Source organism: Mus caroli, chromosome 5 (genome assembly GCF_900094665.2).
Source record: "Mus caroli chromosome 5, CAROLI_EIJ_v1.1, whole genome shotgun sequence".
Lineage (NCBI taxonomy): Eukaryota > Metazoa > Chordata > Mammalia > Rodentia > Muridae > Mus > Mus caroli.
In genome coordinates, this window is record NC_034574.1 from 130,480,867 (window position 1) to 130,499,681 (window position 18,815).

Sequence of the window (18,815 nt, forward strand, 5' to 3'; positions counted from 1 at the left end):
AAGCCTGTGAGAGAGAGAGAGAGAGAGAGAGAGAGAGAGAGAGAGAGAGAGAATACATGCAAGCCTGTGGGGAGGTTGGGGAAAGACATTAGAGTCCGGGTCTATCACTTGATGCCTTAGTCCCAAGGCTGAACTTGGAGCGAGGCTGGCAGCCAGAAAATCCCAGCAATCCCCCTGCCTCCATCTCCCACACTGCTACTCTGTTACATGTACATGCTTAGCTTCTCACATGGGTGTTGGGGATCCGAGCTCAGAGCTCTTACCCACTGAGCATCTCTGAATCCCCAGGAGGAAGCAATAGAAAGCAAACTGACTACTGTGGCTTGTGCTTTAAGTCAGTGCTATTACCTACATTCACTCCTTTCCCTTCCTACTTCTTTCTGAAGTATGTAGCCTAGGCTAGACCTTGAGCTTGCTCTATTGCAGAGGACGGTGCTGGACTCTTCTGCCTCCACCTCCCCAATGCTGGGATTGTACTGGTGCACCCTTGGTAGCCCATACCCAATTTATGACCTCATGACCAACCTCTGGGCTTCCTGCATGCCAGCAAGCATCCTACCAACCCACCTTCATCCCCAGCCCCGCCTCTCCCTCTCCGGCTCTTTTTAAAACCAGGCTCCTAAGAGCATCCAAAAGACTCTGGAGTCCTCTGCAAAGGCAACTTCTTGCGTGTACAGACAACCGGTCTCCCAGGCCTCTTGCTGTCCCTCTCCCCTCCCCTTTGATTTTATTAAACATGCAAGTATCTCCACCCTACCACACCTTGCCACTGTCAAGCTGGCCTATATTTTTGCTTCTATCTCGATCCATGGAAGCATCAAACCCGCTGAGAGGCTGAGATAAGAAGGTTCTGTCAGGTCAACAGTGGAAAAAAACCAGTTCCACCCAGCAGCTAACTCCTCACATCAGTGCCAATTTCAAACTCGGGAAGTCCTTTCCTCTGAACGCCTGTGTCCGGATTCATACAACCTGGATTTGGGTCTCTTTCCTGCTAGAAGCTCCACTCTGCTCCTTGTAATCAAAGGATAGCCAAACCCGTTTAGTTCTTTTCTAACAAACAAACTAATAAGCCTTTTTCATCAGTCTAGGTAGCGTGTGCCCTAGCACACGTGTGGAGGTCAGAGGGCAACAGGTAGGAGTCCCTTCTCTCTCCCCACAAGTGTCCTGAGACTTAAACTCAGGGGGTCAGGCTCGGGAGCAGGCTCCATCAGCCACTGAGTTCACTTTTTTGACTAATAACAAGAAGTTCCTGCTAGGGGTCTCAACAGGCCCGAGGAAGGTCCCTGAGTCACCCTGCTCGACGACCAATTTCACTAATTTCAAAAATTGACATAAATTCTTCTTCAATCCACTTCACTCCTTGCTCAACTGTGAAGATAAACAACCCTCCCATTGTGCGGAGCTGGGCACGCATCTGACAGCCCTGCTGGCTCCTCTCCCTCAAGCCTTTTACACATTTCCCCTCCTTGTTTCTGTTTGTCACCTGTTTCTTTTTCCCACCTCCTAAGTGCCAGGATCACAGGGGTGTGCCACCATCCCCAGCTCCTTTTTCTTTGTTCTGTTTTTAAAACTATCTATCTATCTATCCATCCATCCATCTATTATTTATTTATTTATTTGATAACAAGCACCTTTGTGCACTGGCCCACCTCACAGGCTCCCTTATTATCTGTGTATTCCTGGTGTGTGGGGAGGGACACATGTGTCCCAGAGTGCTTGTGGAGGTCCAGAGGACAACGTTAGGGAGTCTCCTTCCTCCTTAGAGAGACTAGGGATTAAACTCAGGTTCTCAGGCTTGGTGGTAGGATTCCATGAGCCAGCTTACTAGCCTTTCATTTGCTTTCTTGAATTGGAGCTAGGTAGCCCAGGCTAGCATTCAGCTTGCAAGTCATTCCTGTGAGGATTTCAGACCTAGGCCACCATGCCTGGCTTCCTTTTACCTTCTTCTGCATTCCGTATTTATTTATTTATTTCATTTTTTATTTTACGTATGTGAATATACTGTAGCTGTCTTCAGACACACCAGAAGAAGGCATCCGATCCCATTACAGATGGTTGTGAGCCACCAACTGGTTGCTGGGAATTGAACTTGGGACCTCTGGAAGAGCAGTCAGTGCTCTTAATCACTAAGCCATCTCTCCACTTGTTCATGGACCTCTAATATAAACAAATAAGTAAATCGGGGGTAAAGTGATTGATTATCTCAATTAGCACGAGGACCTGAGTTTGATGTCCAGAACAAAAGCCAGGCCACCAAGCATGATGGCACACGCGCCTTGCATCCCAGTGCTCAGGAGGTAGGCAGATCTCTTGAGTTGGAGGCCAGCCTAGTCTACCAGAGCAAGTTCCAGAACAGCCAGGGCTATGCAGAGAGACAGTGTCGCAAAACAAAACAAAACAGCCACCAGCTGGAGAATGCCTGAGGAACAACATCAGCACACAGATGCACCCCCACCCACACCCATGCACATAAGGCTAAATCAGTAAGTCAATGAAACTGTGCCATTTACCTCTGCCCAGTAAAGGTGCCCATGAGAGACGAGGGAGGAGAGGAGGGAACACAGAGAAATAAACAGGGCAAGGTACAAGTGCAGTTTCCACTTCAAACAGATGGAAAAGTACTGAATCAGCGGACGGACAGACAGCCGGTTACACCTTCCTTCAGTCCGCCAAGAGAGGGAGCTTCATCAAGAACCACTTCTGGCAGGCCGGGTAGGGAAACTGAGGCACGTGTAATTCGGGGGCTGGTTTCAAAGGAACACATCTCTGTAGACACCTGCTTGGAGGACTGCCCGAGTGAAGTCTGACTGCCATGGTCAGAGTAAAGCTAGGCAGGAGTCAAAGGTGGCCATCCCTGAGATCTGAAGCAGTAAACGGGGACCTGACAGCCAGGGCACAGAAGCATGGCCCGCTTTGGTGAACAAAAAAAGATACGTAGCATTTCTCCTTCCACACAGTGGTTGACCCACGGGGGTTTTGAAGAAAGCGTGAATAAGAAGGATCATCTAAGGAGTCAGGGGAAAGGCTCAGCAAACACAAGGACCAGAGTTCAATCCTCGAAGCCACATGAGGAGAGCTGGAAGTGGTGGCCTCTGTAGTCTCAACCCCAGGGAGACTGAGACAGAGGACTCCCGGTTACATGCTCCACAGGCAGACTAGCTTCCTCAGGAGGTTCCCAGCTAGTTGAGAGACCCTGTCCCCCCAAACCAAGGTGGGTGGTACCTGGCACACCAGGTTATCCCTTCGGCCCCACATGTTTGTGTGCACACACATACACACAAACACAAACCATTAAGAAAGGCAATAGAGGGACTGGAGAGATGGCTCAGGGCTTAAGAGCACTCAACTGACTGCTCTTCCAGAGGTCCCGAGTTCAGTTCCCAGCAACCACATGGTGGCTCACAACCATGCCCTCTTCTGATGTGTCTGAAGACAGCAACAGTGTAACCACATACATTAAATAGAGAGAGAGAGAAAGAAAGAAAGGAAGGAAGGAAGAGAGAAAGAAGAGGGAAGGGAAGGGAAGGGAAGGGAAGGGAAGGGAAGGGAAGGGAAGGGAAGGGAAGGGAAGAAAAAGCACAGATATTTAGAGGCTGCCCTTGAACTCTACCCCTTGCCTAAGCCTCCAGAATTCTGGTTTACACATGCATGCCACCATACCAGCTCGATAGGTGCTTTTTAGTAACAATTTTTATGTCACTTTAAGCATCAGAAGGTAGGGATATCATCCTGTAGGAGAGTTAGAATTATATGCATACATACATAGGGAGTTGGAGGCCAGCCTGGGCTACATGAAACCACTGCCAGGCCAGTAAACCCAGCATTTGTGAGGTAGAAAGCCAGCCTTGGTTATATAGAGGGGGCTGAGGTTAGCCTGGGCTACATAAGACCCTGTCTCAAAAACAAAACAAGGGCTTGTGAAGATGGCTTGGCAGGTGAAGGTAAAGGTGCTGGCTGCCAAGCCTGACAGCCTGAGTTAGATCCTCTGGATCCAGCACCTACAAGCTGTCCTCTGACCTCCGTACACACCTGCGCTCACACAAATAAATAAATGCAGACATTGAAAGTTCTATGTGCACTTAAGTCCTGGTTAAAGAAATTAGGTATTAGCGGGCTGGGGCTGTAGCTCACTGGTAGAGAGAGGGCTTGCCTCACATTGTATGAGGCTCGGGTCTCAATCCCTAATACTGCCAGAGAAAGAAAGAAGGAAGTTAGGTATCCGAGGAAAACAAAATGTTCAAAACTAGATCAAATTTGTCAACTGCATTTGTGGCAGCCCACATACAAATACATGCAAATTTTTTGTTTGTTTGTTTGTTTTGTTTTGTTTTTGAGACAGGGTTTCTCTGAGTAGCCCTGGCTGTCCTGGAACTCACGCTGTAGACCAGGCTGGCCTCGAACTCAGAAATCCGCCTGCCTCTGCCTCCCAAGTGTTGGGATTAAAGGCATGCGCCACCACCCCTGGCTTAAATACATGCAAATTTAGAAATGGCCCAAAGCAGCTGCCGATCTCACTCTGTCACATGGACATGCCGGGTTACTGCTACAGCTGAGAAAAGACCTCATGAAATGAGAAAGTGTGAGGAGCTGGAGAGACCACTCAGCCATTAAGAGCACAGGCTGCTCTTCCAGAGGTCCTGGGTTCGATTCCCACAACCACATGGTGGCTCACAACCATCTATAAATGGAGCCAGTACTCTCTTCTGGTGAGTCTGAAAAGAGCAACAGTGTACTCACACATTAAATAAATAAATAAATAGATCTTTTTAGGAAAAAAAAAAAGTGTGAATCCCAGCAGGAGACAGAGGCAGGTGGAGCTCTGTAAGTTCAAGGGCAGCCTAGACAACAGAGCAAATTCCAGGGCTACACAGAGAAACCCTGTCCTGAAAAGAAAAGGGAGAGGAGACATAAAAGCTCAGACATGTAGGGAAGGGTTTAGGATGCCTGTGTGTTAATGGGAAATGTAGAATTCTGGCCAATGAGATGAAAGCTTTACCTTCCAGTAAGTATGAACTCAGAGACCCACGTGGTGCAGGGAGAGAATGATTTCCATCAAACTGTCCTTTGATCTCCACATGAGCGACATGCACACACACACACACACACACACACACACACATATACCCACATACACACACTAAATATGTATAAAAATAAATAAATAAAATGTGATATTTTCCCTCTCCAGACCTTAGGAAATTCGGCTTCCGCTGGAACAGAAGGCTCTATCATGTCAGCCAGCCAGGCCAACTGCGATCCCTGGCAGTTCTGCACACTGCCCCCAGAAAACTCCCTCTCTCTAAAAGGCAGCCATGTTTATTACACAGTTAACAGGAAAATGGCCTTTAAGATAAAGTATATCCTGCTGTCTCCTTTCTCAGACTAGGGTGTTAAAGGTGGTATTGGAAACTCCCCTTCAACCTGCTCCTCAGAGGACTGGGGTTGGTGAGTTACCTCCTGGCATGCAAGAAGCCTTAAATTCAATCCCTGTAAACTGGCAGCAGTAGTGTAGTGCATGTCTGTAAGCTCAGCACCTGAGAGGTAACTAGAAATTCAAGCCACCTTTGGCTACACAGCTAGTTTGAGGCTAGCCTGGGCTACATGAAACTCTCTCTCAAAGGGAAAAAAAAAAAAAGAGCAGATGGTTCAGCAGTTAAGAGCACTAGCTGTTCTTCCACAGGATACAGGTTTGATTCCCAGCACTTACGTGGAGGCTCACAGCCTTCTGTAGCTCCAGTTCCACTGGACCTGAGGCCCTTCTCTGGTTTCTGGGGGCCCTGAATGTACACAGTATGCAAACATACATGGAGGAAAAACACCTATACACATAATAAAGTAAAAATTAATAGATGCTCTTCTTAGCTGGGTGGAGAGAGTGCGCATCTTTAATCCTAGCACTCAGGAAGCAGAGGCAGGGGGATCTCTGAGTTTGAGGCCAGCCTGGTCTACTGAGTGAGTTCCTGGACAGCCAGGAAAAAAGGCAACCAAAAAATAATAATAATAAAAATAAATAAAGCTCTTCATTTTAAAAGACTACATTTTGTTTTTATTTTTGGAGACAGGGTTTCTCTGTATAGCCCTGGCTGTCCTGGAACTCAGAAATCCACCTGCCTCTGCCTCCCCAGTGCTGGGATTAAAGGCATGCGCCACCACCGCCCGGCAAAGACTACGTTTTAAAATTTAATTTGTACTGTGTGCAGTATATGTGGACATACACCCATGACGGTATTAGCAGAGGCCAGAGGAGGGCGCTGGGTGTGCTGCACTGTCATTCTCCATCTTCTTCCCCTGAGACAGGGTCTCTCAATGGAGCCAGCCACCTCTCCCTTCCCCCTGCACTCCTCCTGCCTTTCCCCTCCCCTCTTTCCCCCCATAGCACTGGGGATACAGATACACCTGGAGCCACCCCTAGCCCTGCCTGGCCTGATACTCCCTATGTAAGCCAGGCTGGCCTGGACTTTGTAGAGATCCAGCTACCTCAGCCTCCTCAGTGCTGGGGCAGAAGGCATGTACGTGCCACCACGCCCCGTAGACCCTGGGAATTTGAATTCAGGTCCTCCTGCTTTGTGGGTGTACTTGACATAGCTAGAGTCTTCTAGGATGAGGTAATATCAAGAAGAACTGCCTGCCTCCATCAGACTGGCCTGTAGTTAATCCTCTGTGGGAGCATTTCTGGAGTCATGATTGACATGGGAAGGCCCAGCCCACTGTGGGTGGAACATCCCAGGGCAGGTGGTCCTGGATTGCATATGGAAGGAAACTGAACAACCCATGGAGAACAAGCCAGAAAACAGCCCTCTGTTTCCATGACTTCTGTTTCCATTCCGGCCCAGACTTCCCTTAATGAGGGGCTGTGATTAGGACATGTAAATCAAATATACCCTTTCCTCTGCAAGTACCGTGTGGTAAAACACACATGGTGTCTTACCATAGCAACAGAAAACAGACTAAGACGAGGCAAGTGGGTTCAGCCGCTGAGCAGTCTCTCCAGGTCTCTTCTGTACATCATACCTTAATACACGCTCACACTGCCGTGCAAAACACACCCGGCTCTGCTGTACTTGATGAGACACGGCTACTTATGCACAGATAGGCTCCACTGCGGGAAGCTAGTGAGCCGTTACTGCTGTATCTCCATTGCTGGGGCTTCAGTTATTCAGCTGTAATCTGTCAACTACCCAAGTAAAGACAGATGCAGGGTGCGGGTTTACTGCTGTCTCTCCCTAACCATCATCACAAAATCCTAATGGATGGGCAATCAGCTTTACGGACCTTCAAGGAAATTCGATCTAATAATTTATTTATGACTCGGTGTGAGTGCCTGTTCAAGCCACGGCAGGAGTGTGGGGGTCAGAGGACATCCTTTTGGAATCAGTTGTTTCCTTCTACCAAGTGGGTCATGGGTATTGAACTCGGGCTGTCAGCCTTGGCAGCGAGTCCCTCTAGACATCTCACTGCTGGTTGAGTTCTCTTACTTTAACCCCATAGGAACAGACGATCCTCAGCCGCCCGTCCAGTCTGAGGCACTGGCAGCCCCAGCAAAGCTAGCCCTCTTGGAGTCTCTTGAAGGATTAGAACAAATCTCTCCTACCACATCTCCATTAGGCCATAAGAATCTCTATCCAGTGTTTGCCTAAGTCACAGGACTCAATGATTTAAAAAACAAAAACAAAAAAAAAAAAAACATCATGGGGCTGGAGAGATGGCTCAGCACTTAAGAGCACTGATGGCTCTTCCAAAGGTCCTGAGTTCAAATCCCAGCAACCACATGGTGGCTCACAACCATCCGTAATGAGATCTGGAGACACGCCCTCTTTTGGAGTGTCTGAAGACAGCTACGGTGTACTTAGAATAAATAAATCTTTTTAAAAATTACATTAATTTTTGTTTTACGGCTTAAAAAAATTATTTTTATATGCTTGAGTGTATATGTGCCTGTGTGCCACGTGTATGCCTGGTGTCCTCGGAAGCCATCGGATCTCCTGGAACTGTAGTTACAGGTAGTTGGGAGCTACAATGTGTGAGTGCTGAGAACTGAGCCCTGATCCTCTGAAAAAACTACCAAATACTGAGTCACCCTCCAGTCTCCAGCCAGTCGTTTGTGAGTGTGTGTGCACATGCGCGTGCCTTACATATGAGCCCTAGTGCTCCCATGAAGATCAGAGTCTTCCTACCAGGTGGGTCCAGGGAATCAAGCAAGCACCCATAACCACGGGCCAAATCCCCAGCTCTGGCCGGTGTGTGGCTTTTCATTCATGAGACCAGCAGCTGGGAGTGACCTCGAGGGAGAGGTCTAAGATTCTACAAATTGCGCACTGATACGAAGCAGTTAACTTCTCCAGCACAAGAAATCAGGTTTTTAATATGGCCTAGATCCCTTGTCCTCCCTTCTGTTCTGGTTGTGGGATATTCATTATAGAAGACGAAGGTTATCAGGGGATACTTGAAACCAAATCTAGTAAATGGTAACAATGTCGGCATTTCCTGCTTATGCAGAGCTTTATCTTATCAAAACCCTAACAAAATATATATATTTTAAAGCTCAGCGTTGTAGAGCATGTCTTCTATTCCAACACTTGGGGGGCAGAGGTAACCAGGTCTCTAAGTCTGATGTCATCCTGGTCTACATGGCCAGTTCTAGGACGGCCCAAGCTGTATGGCGAGACCTTGACCCCCACCAATATTTTTTTTATTTTTAAAGATTTATTTATTTATTATATGTAAGTACACTGTAGCTGTACTTGAGACACACCAGAAGAGGGCGCCAGTTCTTGTTACGGATGGTTGTGAGCCACCATGTGGTTGCTGGGAATTGAACTTGGGGCCTTCGGAAGAGCGGTCAGTGCTCTTAACCGCTGAGCCATCTCTCCAGCCCCCCAATATATTTTTTAATTACATGTATTTATTGTCTCTGTGTATACACCTGTGCCGCAGCCTGTGCGCACAGGGCAGAGAACAACTTGGGGAATCAATTCTTCTCCCCTTCTACCTGGTGGGAACTGAACTCAGGGCAGCAGGCTCGGCAGCAGGTACTTTTACCAACTGACTCATATCCCTCACCCTATCTCTGTTTTTAAGAACAAGGTGTCCTATATCATAGCCTGACCCCAAACTCACTCAGTAGCTGAAGGTCAGACCTTTAAAAAGGTTGCATTTTGTTTGGTTGGTTTGGTTTTTTTTTAAAAGATTTTATTCATTATTTTATTTATTATTATATGTAAATACATTGCAGCTGTCTTCAGACACACCAAAGGAGGGCATCAGATCTCATTATGGATGGCTATGAGCCATATGTGGTTGCTGGGATTTGAACTCAGGACCTTCGGAAGAGCAGTCAGTGCTCTTAACCGCTGAGCCATCTCTCCAGCCCCGTTTGTTGGGTTTTTATTAATACCCACTGGGATCTGGTTTTACTGTTAGTGTTTTGTTTGTATTTATCTATTTTTAGATTACATCTATGAGTGTTTCGTCCGTATGTCTGTCTGTGCACCACATGCATGCCAGAAGAGGATGTTGATTCCCTTTGCACAGACGGTTACAGACGGTTGGTGAGCTGCTGTGAGTGCTGGGAACGGAACCTGGGTCTTCAGCAAAAGCAAGACGTACTTTTAACTGCTGAGCCATCTCTCCAGCCCAAGCCCTCCCTGAGTTCATTATCTTTCATGCCATCACCACTAACCATTAGAACAGATGAACAGTTTTCCTGACAGCCCCAGGGCCTAGCTCTGAGAGATCATTAAGGCTTCTCTTCACTTCTATCCAGATGCAATCATTTGATTTTCCAGACTGGGGGAGGGGCTGTGGCTCAGTAGTAGAGTACTTGCCTATCATGTGCAAGGCCCTGAGTTCAAACCTAAGTACCAGAAAAACAATACAGATTTCCCTTCTCAGAACATTTCAAGATTTATGCTTTCTTTTTTATTATATGCTATAATATACAGGATATCCATGTGTATATGTGTTCACATGTGTCTGAGTTTATATGCATGCAAAGGCCAGTTGACTTGGGTACCTCCCTTGACTGCCATCCACCTTATTATCTATTGAGGCAAGGTCTCCCTTCTGAGCCAGAGCCTCTCAAGTGCTAGGATCACAAGCAAGCCACCTCGTTCTCCTGCCCTTTACCTGGGTTCTGTGAATCTGACCTCGGGTCCTCACGTTTTCACGACAAGTACTTTATCCACTGAGCCATCCTCTCAAGCTCATACACTGTCCTCTATACGGGCATGGGTGTATATATGGATGGTTTAGTCAAATAATCCAGGCCAGCCTCAGTCTCCCGGGGTGGAGGTCACATATACATGGTGGTCCATGTCCAGCCACAGTGGTAGAAGGGAGGCTGAGAACACTGGCGGGCTGGGGCTACAGCTCAGTCCAAGTGCACCCTTAGTGTTCATAAAGGCCTGGGTGGGACCCTGGCACCTCACAAGTCAGGCTAGTGCACACCTGTAATCCTAGCGCTCAGGAGGTGGAAACAAAAGGAAGCTAAGTTTAAAGCCATTCTTAGGTACACAGTCAAGGCTAGCTTAGACTACATGAGACCCTGTCTCAAACAACAACAACAACAACAATAAAACTATAGACATTTTAAGAAGAGGGTGACAATGTAGTAGAAACATAGTTCCACACGGTCTCCTAGGACACCGGGATCTTCATTTCTGGTCTCCCCACAATCCTAGCTCATACTAAATGACAAACGCTGGGAACAGAATCCTCCATATGGCACCGGGTAAATTACTAAACCTCTTTCTGCTTCTGATCTCCCATCTGTCGCAAAAGAACAATACTCCTTGGTTTTGTTTTTTTTTCAGGCTGGTATGCATATAAGAACAGGAGAGCTTTCCTTATTAAAAAAAATAAATAAATAAAATAGCAGTGTACTAAAATACTAGAAAACCAGACAAAAAGGAGTCCCTAAGAAAACCAAAGATCTCGAACCCAATGTTAGTCAAATAATTCCTAAGGAGAAAGAGCTTACTAAATAACTAGCAAGCTGGGGTGGTCTGGGCTGAGGGTAGCATTGTGGATTTTACAACCAAGCCTCTGCTCCCCAAATTTACAGTTTACCAGATGAGTCTCAGTAGTACACTTAGGAAAGACCCCCAAAGCATGCCTGTAACCCCAGCCATTACAGAGGTAGAGGCAGGAGGATTCTGAGTTCCAAAGCCATCCCTAGCTACATCATGAATTAAAAGTCACCGTGGACTGTATGAGATCCCGTCTCAAGACAAATAAAAAAAAAAAAAAAAAAAATGGACTGGTGAGCTAGCTAGCTCAGCAAGTATGGGAGTTTACAGCCATGCCTGTTGACCTGAGTTTGATCCCCAGGCCCCACGTAGTGGAAGGAAATTGCTGATTCCTACAAGTTATTCTCTGATAACCACACAAGCCATGGAACCTACATGGCCCTACAGTACAAAATAAAGAAACCAAACGCAACTTTAACGGGGGCAGAGGACGAAATGGGGAAAAGAAAAGAATATCCCATTCTGATCTTCATCTGTTCAGGAAAGTTAAGCTATCCGCCAGGATAACCCTTTGGCTCTCTGCCCTCAGTACATTTCGTAAGTCATCTACCCTCTAGCTAGCATTCCAGAGCCTGAAAGATTAGGATCTGCACCTGATCCCTGGCTTCATACCTGCCACTCTAGGCTGTCAGCCTGGGCTAATGCGTGGAGCATTTTCCATTCCCTTCTAGGGTACTTTTGTCTTAGGCTCGACTTCCCTATTTCTTTCCCTTCTCCTTCCACCCTCTCCCCGTCCCCCTCCGCTCCCCTCCTGGTGGAGCGGAGAGGGTCTCAAGGTTGGCCTTGAACTCCTGATCCACCTCCCCCTCAGTGTTGGGATTACAGGCGTGTACCACACTACTCGGGTTTTATGCAGTGCTGTGGATGGAAACTCAGGGCGCCGAGCGTGCTAGGCAAGCACTCTACCAACTGAGATACAATGCAACCCCAGCTAAAGTTCCCTTTAAAGGTCTATGTCAATTTCTGGCCCTTTAAGTCCCTCCCCCACCCCACCCCAGTTCCTTTCAATTCTCCACACTTTCTCTCTCCCCACCTGCAATTCGCCTTCGCCTCCCTCAGGGAGTTTCTCCAATCCTCTCCTCGTGTCCTTCTACAGCCCCCACCCTCCCTCTGCAGCGCGACTCCACTCTCGCCTTCTGTCCCCCTGCGCTTTTTCCCTTTCCCCCACGACACACCTCTGCAGCAGGCGACCTTCCACCGCCACATCCAATGCCGGGGCTACCCCTCTGACCTCCTGGATCGCCCCGAGCTCCTGCAGGCTCGCTTCACCCCAACCAAACCCAGTTTCCCCCCGGGATCCACTCACAGGAGGCCGGAGCAGGTGGTGCAGACGAAGCTGCCCACGGTGATGTCCACATACGTGACCCCGCGCTGGGCGCACTCGAAACAGTGGCGGTTCCCGGCCTGGCTGCAGCCGCCCAGCTCCCGCACTCGGCGGCACCACACCTCCGAAGCGGCTTCAGCCTCCGCTTTGCTCCCTCCGACCCCGCCACCCGGGCCCGGGCCCTTCTTAGCCGCCATCACCATCTCTCCTCCAGGTTCCTCTGCAAGTCAGCGGTCGCTCCCCTTTAACCGCTCGCTGCCTTTCCCGCCTCCGCCGCCTTCGCACGCCCGGCAACCCTGACACCAGCTCCTGCAGCCCCGACCACGACCGCGAGAGACTCTGCCGCCCCCTTCCTCGTCCTGTTCGGCACGCTGATTGGCTAGTCTCCCCCCACCTCCTTGCTTTAATTGGTTCGATTCGAGACGGCCTCCGGTTGCTGGAGCCTTCAGAACCACGCCCCACTGCCGCCCGGGTTTCTGTCTATTCCATTGGTTCACAAAGACCCCCACCTTGCAAGTACAATGCGTGCCCTCCTCCTTGTCCCCGCCCCCTCTCGCCACGGACTCCTATGCTGACTCTGATTGGTTGTTAAGGTTGCAAAATTAGCGTGCGAGAGAAAGGAGGTGTTCGACGCGTGCGTAGTGCTCATCCTCCAGATTGATACTAATTCCCGCCAAATTTCAAAGACTCGTTCCAGGCTGAGCCAGGAGACAAGAAAATCGGAAAGAAATCGCCCTCGGAGGAGCTGGAGGAGAAAGGGAGAGACAGAGAAGGGGAGTGCTTTGTAAAAAATACTTTATTTATCCAAGTCATAGAAAGAGCCCCCACTTTAGAGTCAAGTTAAAAACCTGAGGTAGGATGCAGAAGGGATGAACGGTAACCTTCACTCCCACTCCTGTAAGAAAACCGACTCCTATAAGCTGCCTTCTGATTTCCATGAGTACACACACACAAGCACACAAATAAATAAATGCATGTAAAAAAATATTCAAGAAAACAGGTTGAAGTGGATCACAGAACTGGTTTGTGGCTCAGTCAGAATTTGAATCTGAGTCTTTTGATTTTAAAACTCTGCTCTGTGGCCAGGGATGTATCTCAGCGGGTAGAGTGCACTAAGCTCCCCCAGCACTGCATCCAACTCAGCGCGGTGGCACAGGCCAGTAATTCCAGCATTTGGGAATTGGGGGTAGGAGTAGCGGTCGTTCAGAGTCATCCTCAGTCAGCGCCTGAAAAGGGAAAGGCTGAGGATAAGCAGGTTTAGGGATGCTGGCAACCGTAAGTCAGGAGTTTGGTTTCAGACATGCCAATAGGATGTGGGCAGATGAGAGATAGGTTTCTGAGCTATTAGTACCCAGGAGCCCATGGGCTAGATGAGGTTGCTTAATTGTTGTCATAGCCGCAAGTGTACTTCCCCCTGAGCTGTGGTGATGCCAAGTCTCCATGCACATATGCAAAGGAACCATTTTGCTTCATGTAAAACATGACTGCATACCTTGAATTCCCAGCAGGTGGATCTCTGTGAGTTTTAGGCCAGCCTGGTCTGTGTAGTGAGTTCCAGGGGGTTACACAGTGAAATCCTGTCTCCCCCACCCCCCGACCAAAAAAAAAAAAAAAAGCCTCTTGTACATTTTCAGAGTTCAGCAATCAGCATTTCCCTGTGTTGGCCATTTCTTGCACAGCTTCTCTTTAGCCAGTGGTTATTTCTTCACCCCTTAAAATGTTACCCACCGCAAGTGAATAAATGGGCAGGAATTGGGGTGACCACTGGACTCTGATAGCTTCCAGTCTGTCTTTTGCTACAGGGTGTGGTCTGCAAGAGCAACCAGAGGGTGCTCCCTCCTCCTGTCTCTACTCCACCCAGGCCATATCAGGGAGTGACAACCCTATTTCCCCTCATAATCAGCAAGAACACAAGCAGCCCGGGGACTCCCTCTTCTGCTATTGCTCTTGTGGCCTGGTGGGGAGGGCTTGGTGGCTTTCTTGGTAAGCAAAAGGCCCTTTGCCCTTGGGGCGTTTAGTCTACAGAACCCAAGCAATAGGGGGTGGGAGGTAGAAAGCAAACGGTTTTGTTTTGTTTTGTTTTGTTTTTCAGCATGTCGTTGCAGTGGGAGCTGGAGAGACGTCTCAGCAATTAGGAGCATTTGCTGCTCTTTCAGAGGATCCAAGCTTAGTTCCCAGTTCCCACGCTGGATGACTCACAATCGTTATTACTCCAGCTCCAAGGGATCAATGACTTCTGTCTTCAGGACACTGGTATGCATGTGGCAACCGCCTCCCCCCACCAGCGCGCGCGCGCGCACACACACACACACACACCAATAATTGGGGGTGGAGGAAACGGTAGTCATAGCCTAAGTTGGTACCTCAGTCAGTTAAGTGGTCACCATGCAAGCATGAAGACCTGAACTTGATGTGAAGAGACCCATGTGAAAGGCTACATGATACATGCTGGTAATCCCATTTCTGGGAAGGAGACAGGCGCATCTAGTCAGCCTAGCCTTGCTTAATCAGGGAACCCCAGATTCAAATGAGGGACCTTGTCCCAGACAACAAGGCAGTGAAGAGTTTGTTATGGTGGCACCTGGGAGGCAGAGGCAGGTGGATCCCTGTGAATTTCAGGGCAGCCTGGTCTACATAGCAAGACAGGATTATGTAAAGATACTCTGTCTCCTCCAGCCCCCCGCCCCCACCAAAAGCAAATGAACAGAAAACCAAGGTGCTTAATAATAAGAAAACAAGGGGCAGAAGAGATGGCTCAATGGTTAAGAGTATGAGCTGCTCTTGCAGCAGACCTGAGTTTGATCCCCAGTACCCACATGGTGGTTTACAAACATCTGTCCCAGGGGATCTAAAGCCTTTCTCTAACTTCTAAGACCCCAGGCATGCATGTGGTATACACAGACATATGTACAATCAAAACACCCATTCACATAGAATAAGATAAATACATCTTAAAAAAAAAAAAAAAAAAAAAAAAAAAGTGAGCCAGGCATGGTGGCACACACCTTTAATCCCAGCACTTGGGAGGCAGAGGCAGGCAGATTTCTGAGTTCGAGGCCAGTCTGGTCTACAGAGTGAGTTCCAGGACAGCCAAGGCTACACAGAGAAACCCTGTCTCGAAAAACAAAAAAACAGGCTGGTGAGACAGCTCAGCGGTAAAGAGTACTGACTGCTCTTCCAAAGGTCTCGAGTTCAAATCCCAGCAACCACATGGTGGCTCACAACCATCCATAATGAGATCTGACGCCCTCTTCTGGAGTGTCTGAAGACAACTACAGCGTACTTACATATAATAAATAAATAAACAAACAAATAAATACATATTAAAAAGAAAAACAAACAACAAACACAAAACAAAAACAAACAAACAAACAAACCCAGTGGATAGCTCCTGAAGCCTACACACACACACACACACACACACACACACACACACACACACACACACACGAATAGTAATGGTGAAAGCTTCCCAGACCGCTTCTATTCAATTTCTGTCTTGGATGGAAAAGACTTGACACTTCATTCAGTCAGCTACTGGATCACATATTCCCATCAGCAAGAGAGGGTCCAGCCTCCCAGGTGTCGTCTCCTGGATACCACTAGATCAGTTTTCAGGGGCCACTTCATTGTCATTATTTGGCCAGCTGCTTCCGGTGCATTGGAAATATGATAACAGCTCTTGCCTGGACAACTGTCTTTCTTCTTTGGTTGTGTGCATGTACGTGTGTGTGCACAGGTGTGTGTGTGTGTGTGTGTGTGTGTGTTCATCTGGATATAGAAGTCAACCTCAGGAGTTGTCCCTCCATTGCTGGGCACCTTGCTTTTTGAGAGAGTCTTTCACTGTCCCAGAGATTATTGATGAAGCTAGGCTACCTGGCAGCAAGCCCTAGGGATCCATCCCCCTGTCTCTGTGACCCAGAGCTGGGATTTCAAACGTGTGTCACCATACCTGGCTGAGAGGTGGGGACTGAATTTAGGTCCCCATGCTATACAAATGTCTTACTGACTGAGCTATCTCTCCTGTCCATTTCTCTATTCACCTAGAAGCATGGTTCTAGGTTAGAGACACATTCCTGGCTGGACCACAATCAGGGCTCCCAGCAATGAATATAATAGCCACTACTATCTCAGTCACTACCTGAGTGAGACCCTCAACAAGGTCAGGCCTGTTGATGTTACCTCTTAGGAGTGAGTAGAGAGTAACTTGTTCCTCGACTAAGATTCCAACCACTCGGACTGCCCAGCTCCACCCCAAGCTATATGTAATCCTCCTGCCTCAGCTCTATGTCATCTTGGAAGGGGCTACAGTATATATCATGAAAGATTAACAGAAGGCAGAGCCCGTCTATGCAACTATGGGGAATTGTCATTTGTGGGGAGCAAGAGGGAGCCTTGGGTGAGTGATGTCTACAGAGTAAATGTGTGCTATTTACGTGTGCATGTCAAGGACCACATAGCCCCAGGCTCGGGGACCAAGTTGAGTGTTGACGGTGTGTGCAGAAGATGCCCACCATCATTTTCTCCCCGCTGAGGTTTATGACCTGAAGACCGCTCTCCTCCAGAGACTGCCCCATGTAAGGTTAGCTAATCCTGCCTCCTTTGACCCAGCTGTATACCATAGGTACTATTCCTTGTCTATCTGAGCATCAGAGCCCTGCCTCTCCATTCAACTCTATATAATAAACACACTAAACACCATCAGCAGAGCTGAGGTTTCTCCAGCAGAGATCCCAGAGCGCCTAACCCCAGCTTTCTGTGTGTCTGCCTTTTATTTATTCCACCACTGCCCTAGTAAGGACCCTACCCTTGAGCCATGTTGGACACAGATTCACTCTACCATTTAGAGAATTAAATTAGATAATTAAATAATTTAAACTTGTTTATTTATTTATTGAGATGGAGTCTCTCTATGTAGTCCAGAAACATGCTATGAGAACCAGGCTGGTCTAGAACTCACAGAGATCTGCCTACCTCCACTTCCCGAATGCTGGGTTTAAAGGCCTGCACCACTACACCCAGACCAGATTGTTTATTTTTGAGACAATGTATTTTGCTGTGTAGCTCAGGCTGCCTGGAAGCTTACTATGCATCCTTAGCTGGCCTTGAACTCTGGCTGGTTGTGCCTCAGCTTCCCTGATGCTACAACCAGAGGCCTGAGCCTACACCTAATCAGAAAACAAGATTTTAAAGAAAAGATTGAGGAATGACATCAACTTTATCATTGTCATAACTTACTGTCTGTAGACAGTTTCCAGTCTGCAGTACATTCCATGAACCGCAGATGCTATGTGGGCCCCACCTGGGTCACGAAAGGGAGGCTGAGACGCTTGATGTTCACAGAGCACAATGTAGGGGGAGGAGAAGGAGGAAACAGAAACTTGGGGGGAAGGAAAAGGGAGGGAGAGATAGATGGGGGTGAGAAAGAAAAGGAGAAGGAAAAGGAGAGTAAGGAAGGAAAGAAAGAAAGAAGGAAGGAAGGAAGAAAAGAAAGATGAAAAAGAACAAGAGGAGAAGGGGAGAAAGGGTAAAGAGGAGAGATCAAGAGAGAAGAGAAGGAGGAGCAAGAACTGGAAAAGGAAGGAGGCAAGGAAGAGAGAAGAGGGGAAGAGGAGAAAGGACGAGAACAGAGAAGAGAGGAAGATTCATAGTTACCTCCTGGGCCTTCTCTTGCTTCAGTGATCAGCTGAGACCTTATCAGCATGTGCATTGTACAGAAACTGAAGTCCAGATAATGAGCTATGGAAAAATCATAACTGGGAATAGCTCAGATTCCTAACAGCCAGAATGCAGAGACTCCTACAGACACAGGCTGCGGTACAGTACGCCAAATTAGCTCCAGACCAAAGGTGACTCGGCCTCCACTGGCCACGTGTAAAAGCAAGCTCTCAGAAGAACCGCTCACAGCCGGAGCTGGAGCTGGGTTGAGTCCTTGTCTAGCACACAGGAAGCCCACGGTGGCCTGTGATTTTCATCACCACATACAACAGATGCTGCAGTGCATGCCGGTAATCCCAGAATTCCAGAGGTGAAGGTGAGAGGGTCAGTAGCTCAAAGTTATGTTCAGATACAGGAAACTTTGTCTGAGAGAGGGGGAGGGGAAAAGGGGAGGGGGAGGAGGAAGGGGGGAGGGGGAGGAGTGGAAAAGAAAGGCTGAAATCTACTACAAATGAAACATTGTCTAAAATAAAAGTAGAGTGGCTAGGACTCAAAACACATTAGACACAAGAAAATGTTATGAATTCCTAATAGAAAGTAGTACAAAACAAAATATACTGAGAGCGTTAACTAAGTATGGCAGTGCAGGATCCGAATCTCAGCAGGAGAATCTGAAGTTCAAGGTTGCCCTCAGCTCCAGAGGGAGTTTGAGACCAGCCTGGGCTACATGAGAGTTCATCTGAAAAATAAAATAGAATAAAACAAATAAAAGAAAGAAAAGGAGAAGATAACAATTGTCATTGCAG

General features: G+C 47.9%; 1 protein-coding gene and 1 long non-coding RNA gene across 7 annotated transcripts in view; both read right to left on the reverse strand.

The window, feature by feature from the left end:
• Agfg2 (ArfGAP with FG repeats 2) overlaps positions 1–12,728 on the reverse strand; it is a 34,091-nt gene extending 21,363 nt beyond the window's left edge. For 3 of the 6 annotated variants that reach the window (XM_021163615.2, XM_021163612.2, XM_021163614.2), the window contains exon 1: positions 12,334–12,728. In XM_021163615.2, the coding sequence (XP_021019274.1) occupies positions 12,334–12,554 (221 nt within the window). In that variant the 5' untranslated portion in view covers positions 12,555–12,728. The remainder of the gene's footprint in view (positions 1–12,333) is intronic. The other 3 variants (XM_021163613.2, XM_021163611.2, XM_029477720.1) reach the window with 1 other exon arrangement.
• A 402-nt stretch (positions 12,729–13,130) lies between these two features.
• LOC110293887 lies at positions 13,131–18,246 on the reverse strand. Its single transcript, XR_002377882.1, has 2 exons — positions 18,007–18,246; positions 13,131–13,577 (listed from the first exon to the last, which is right to left on the reverse strand). It is a non-coding gene; the product is annotated as an uncharacterized LOC110293887 (long non-coding RNA).
• Between the last annotated feature and the right edge of the window lie 569 nt (positions 18,247–18,815).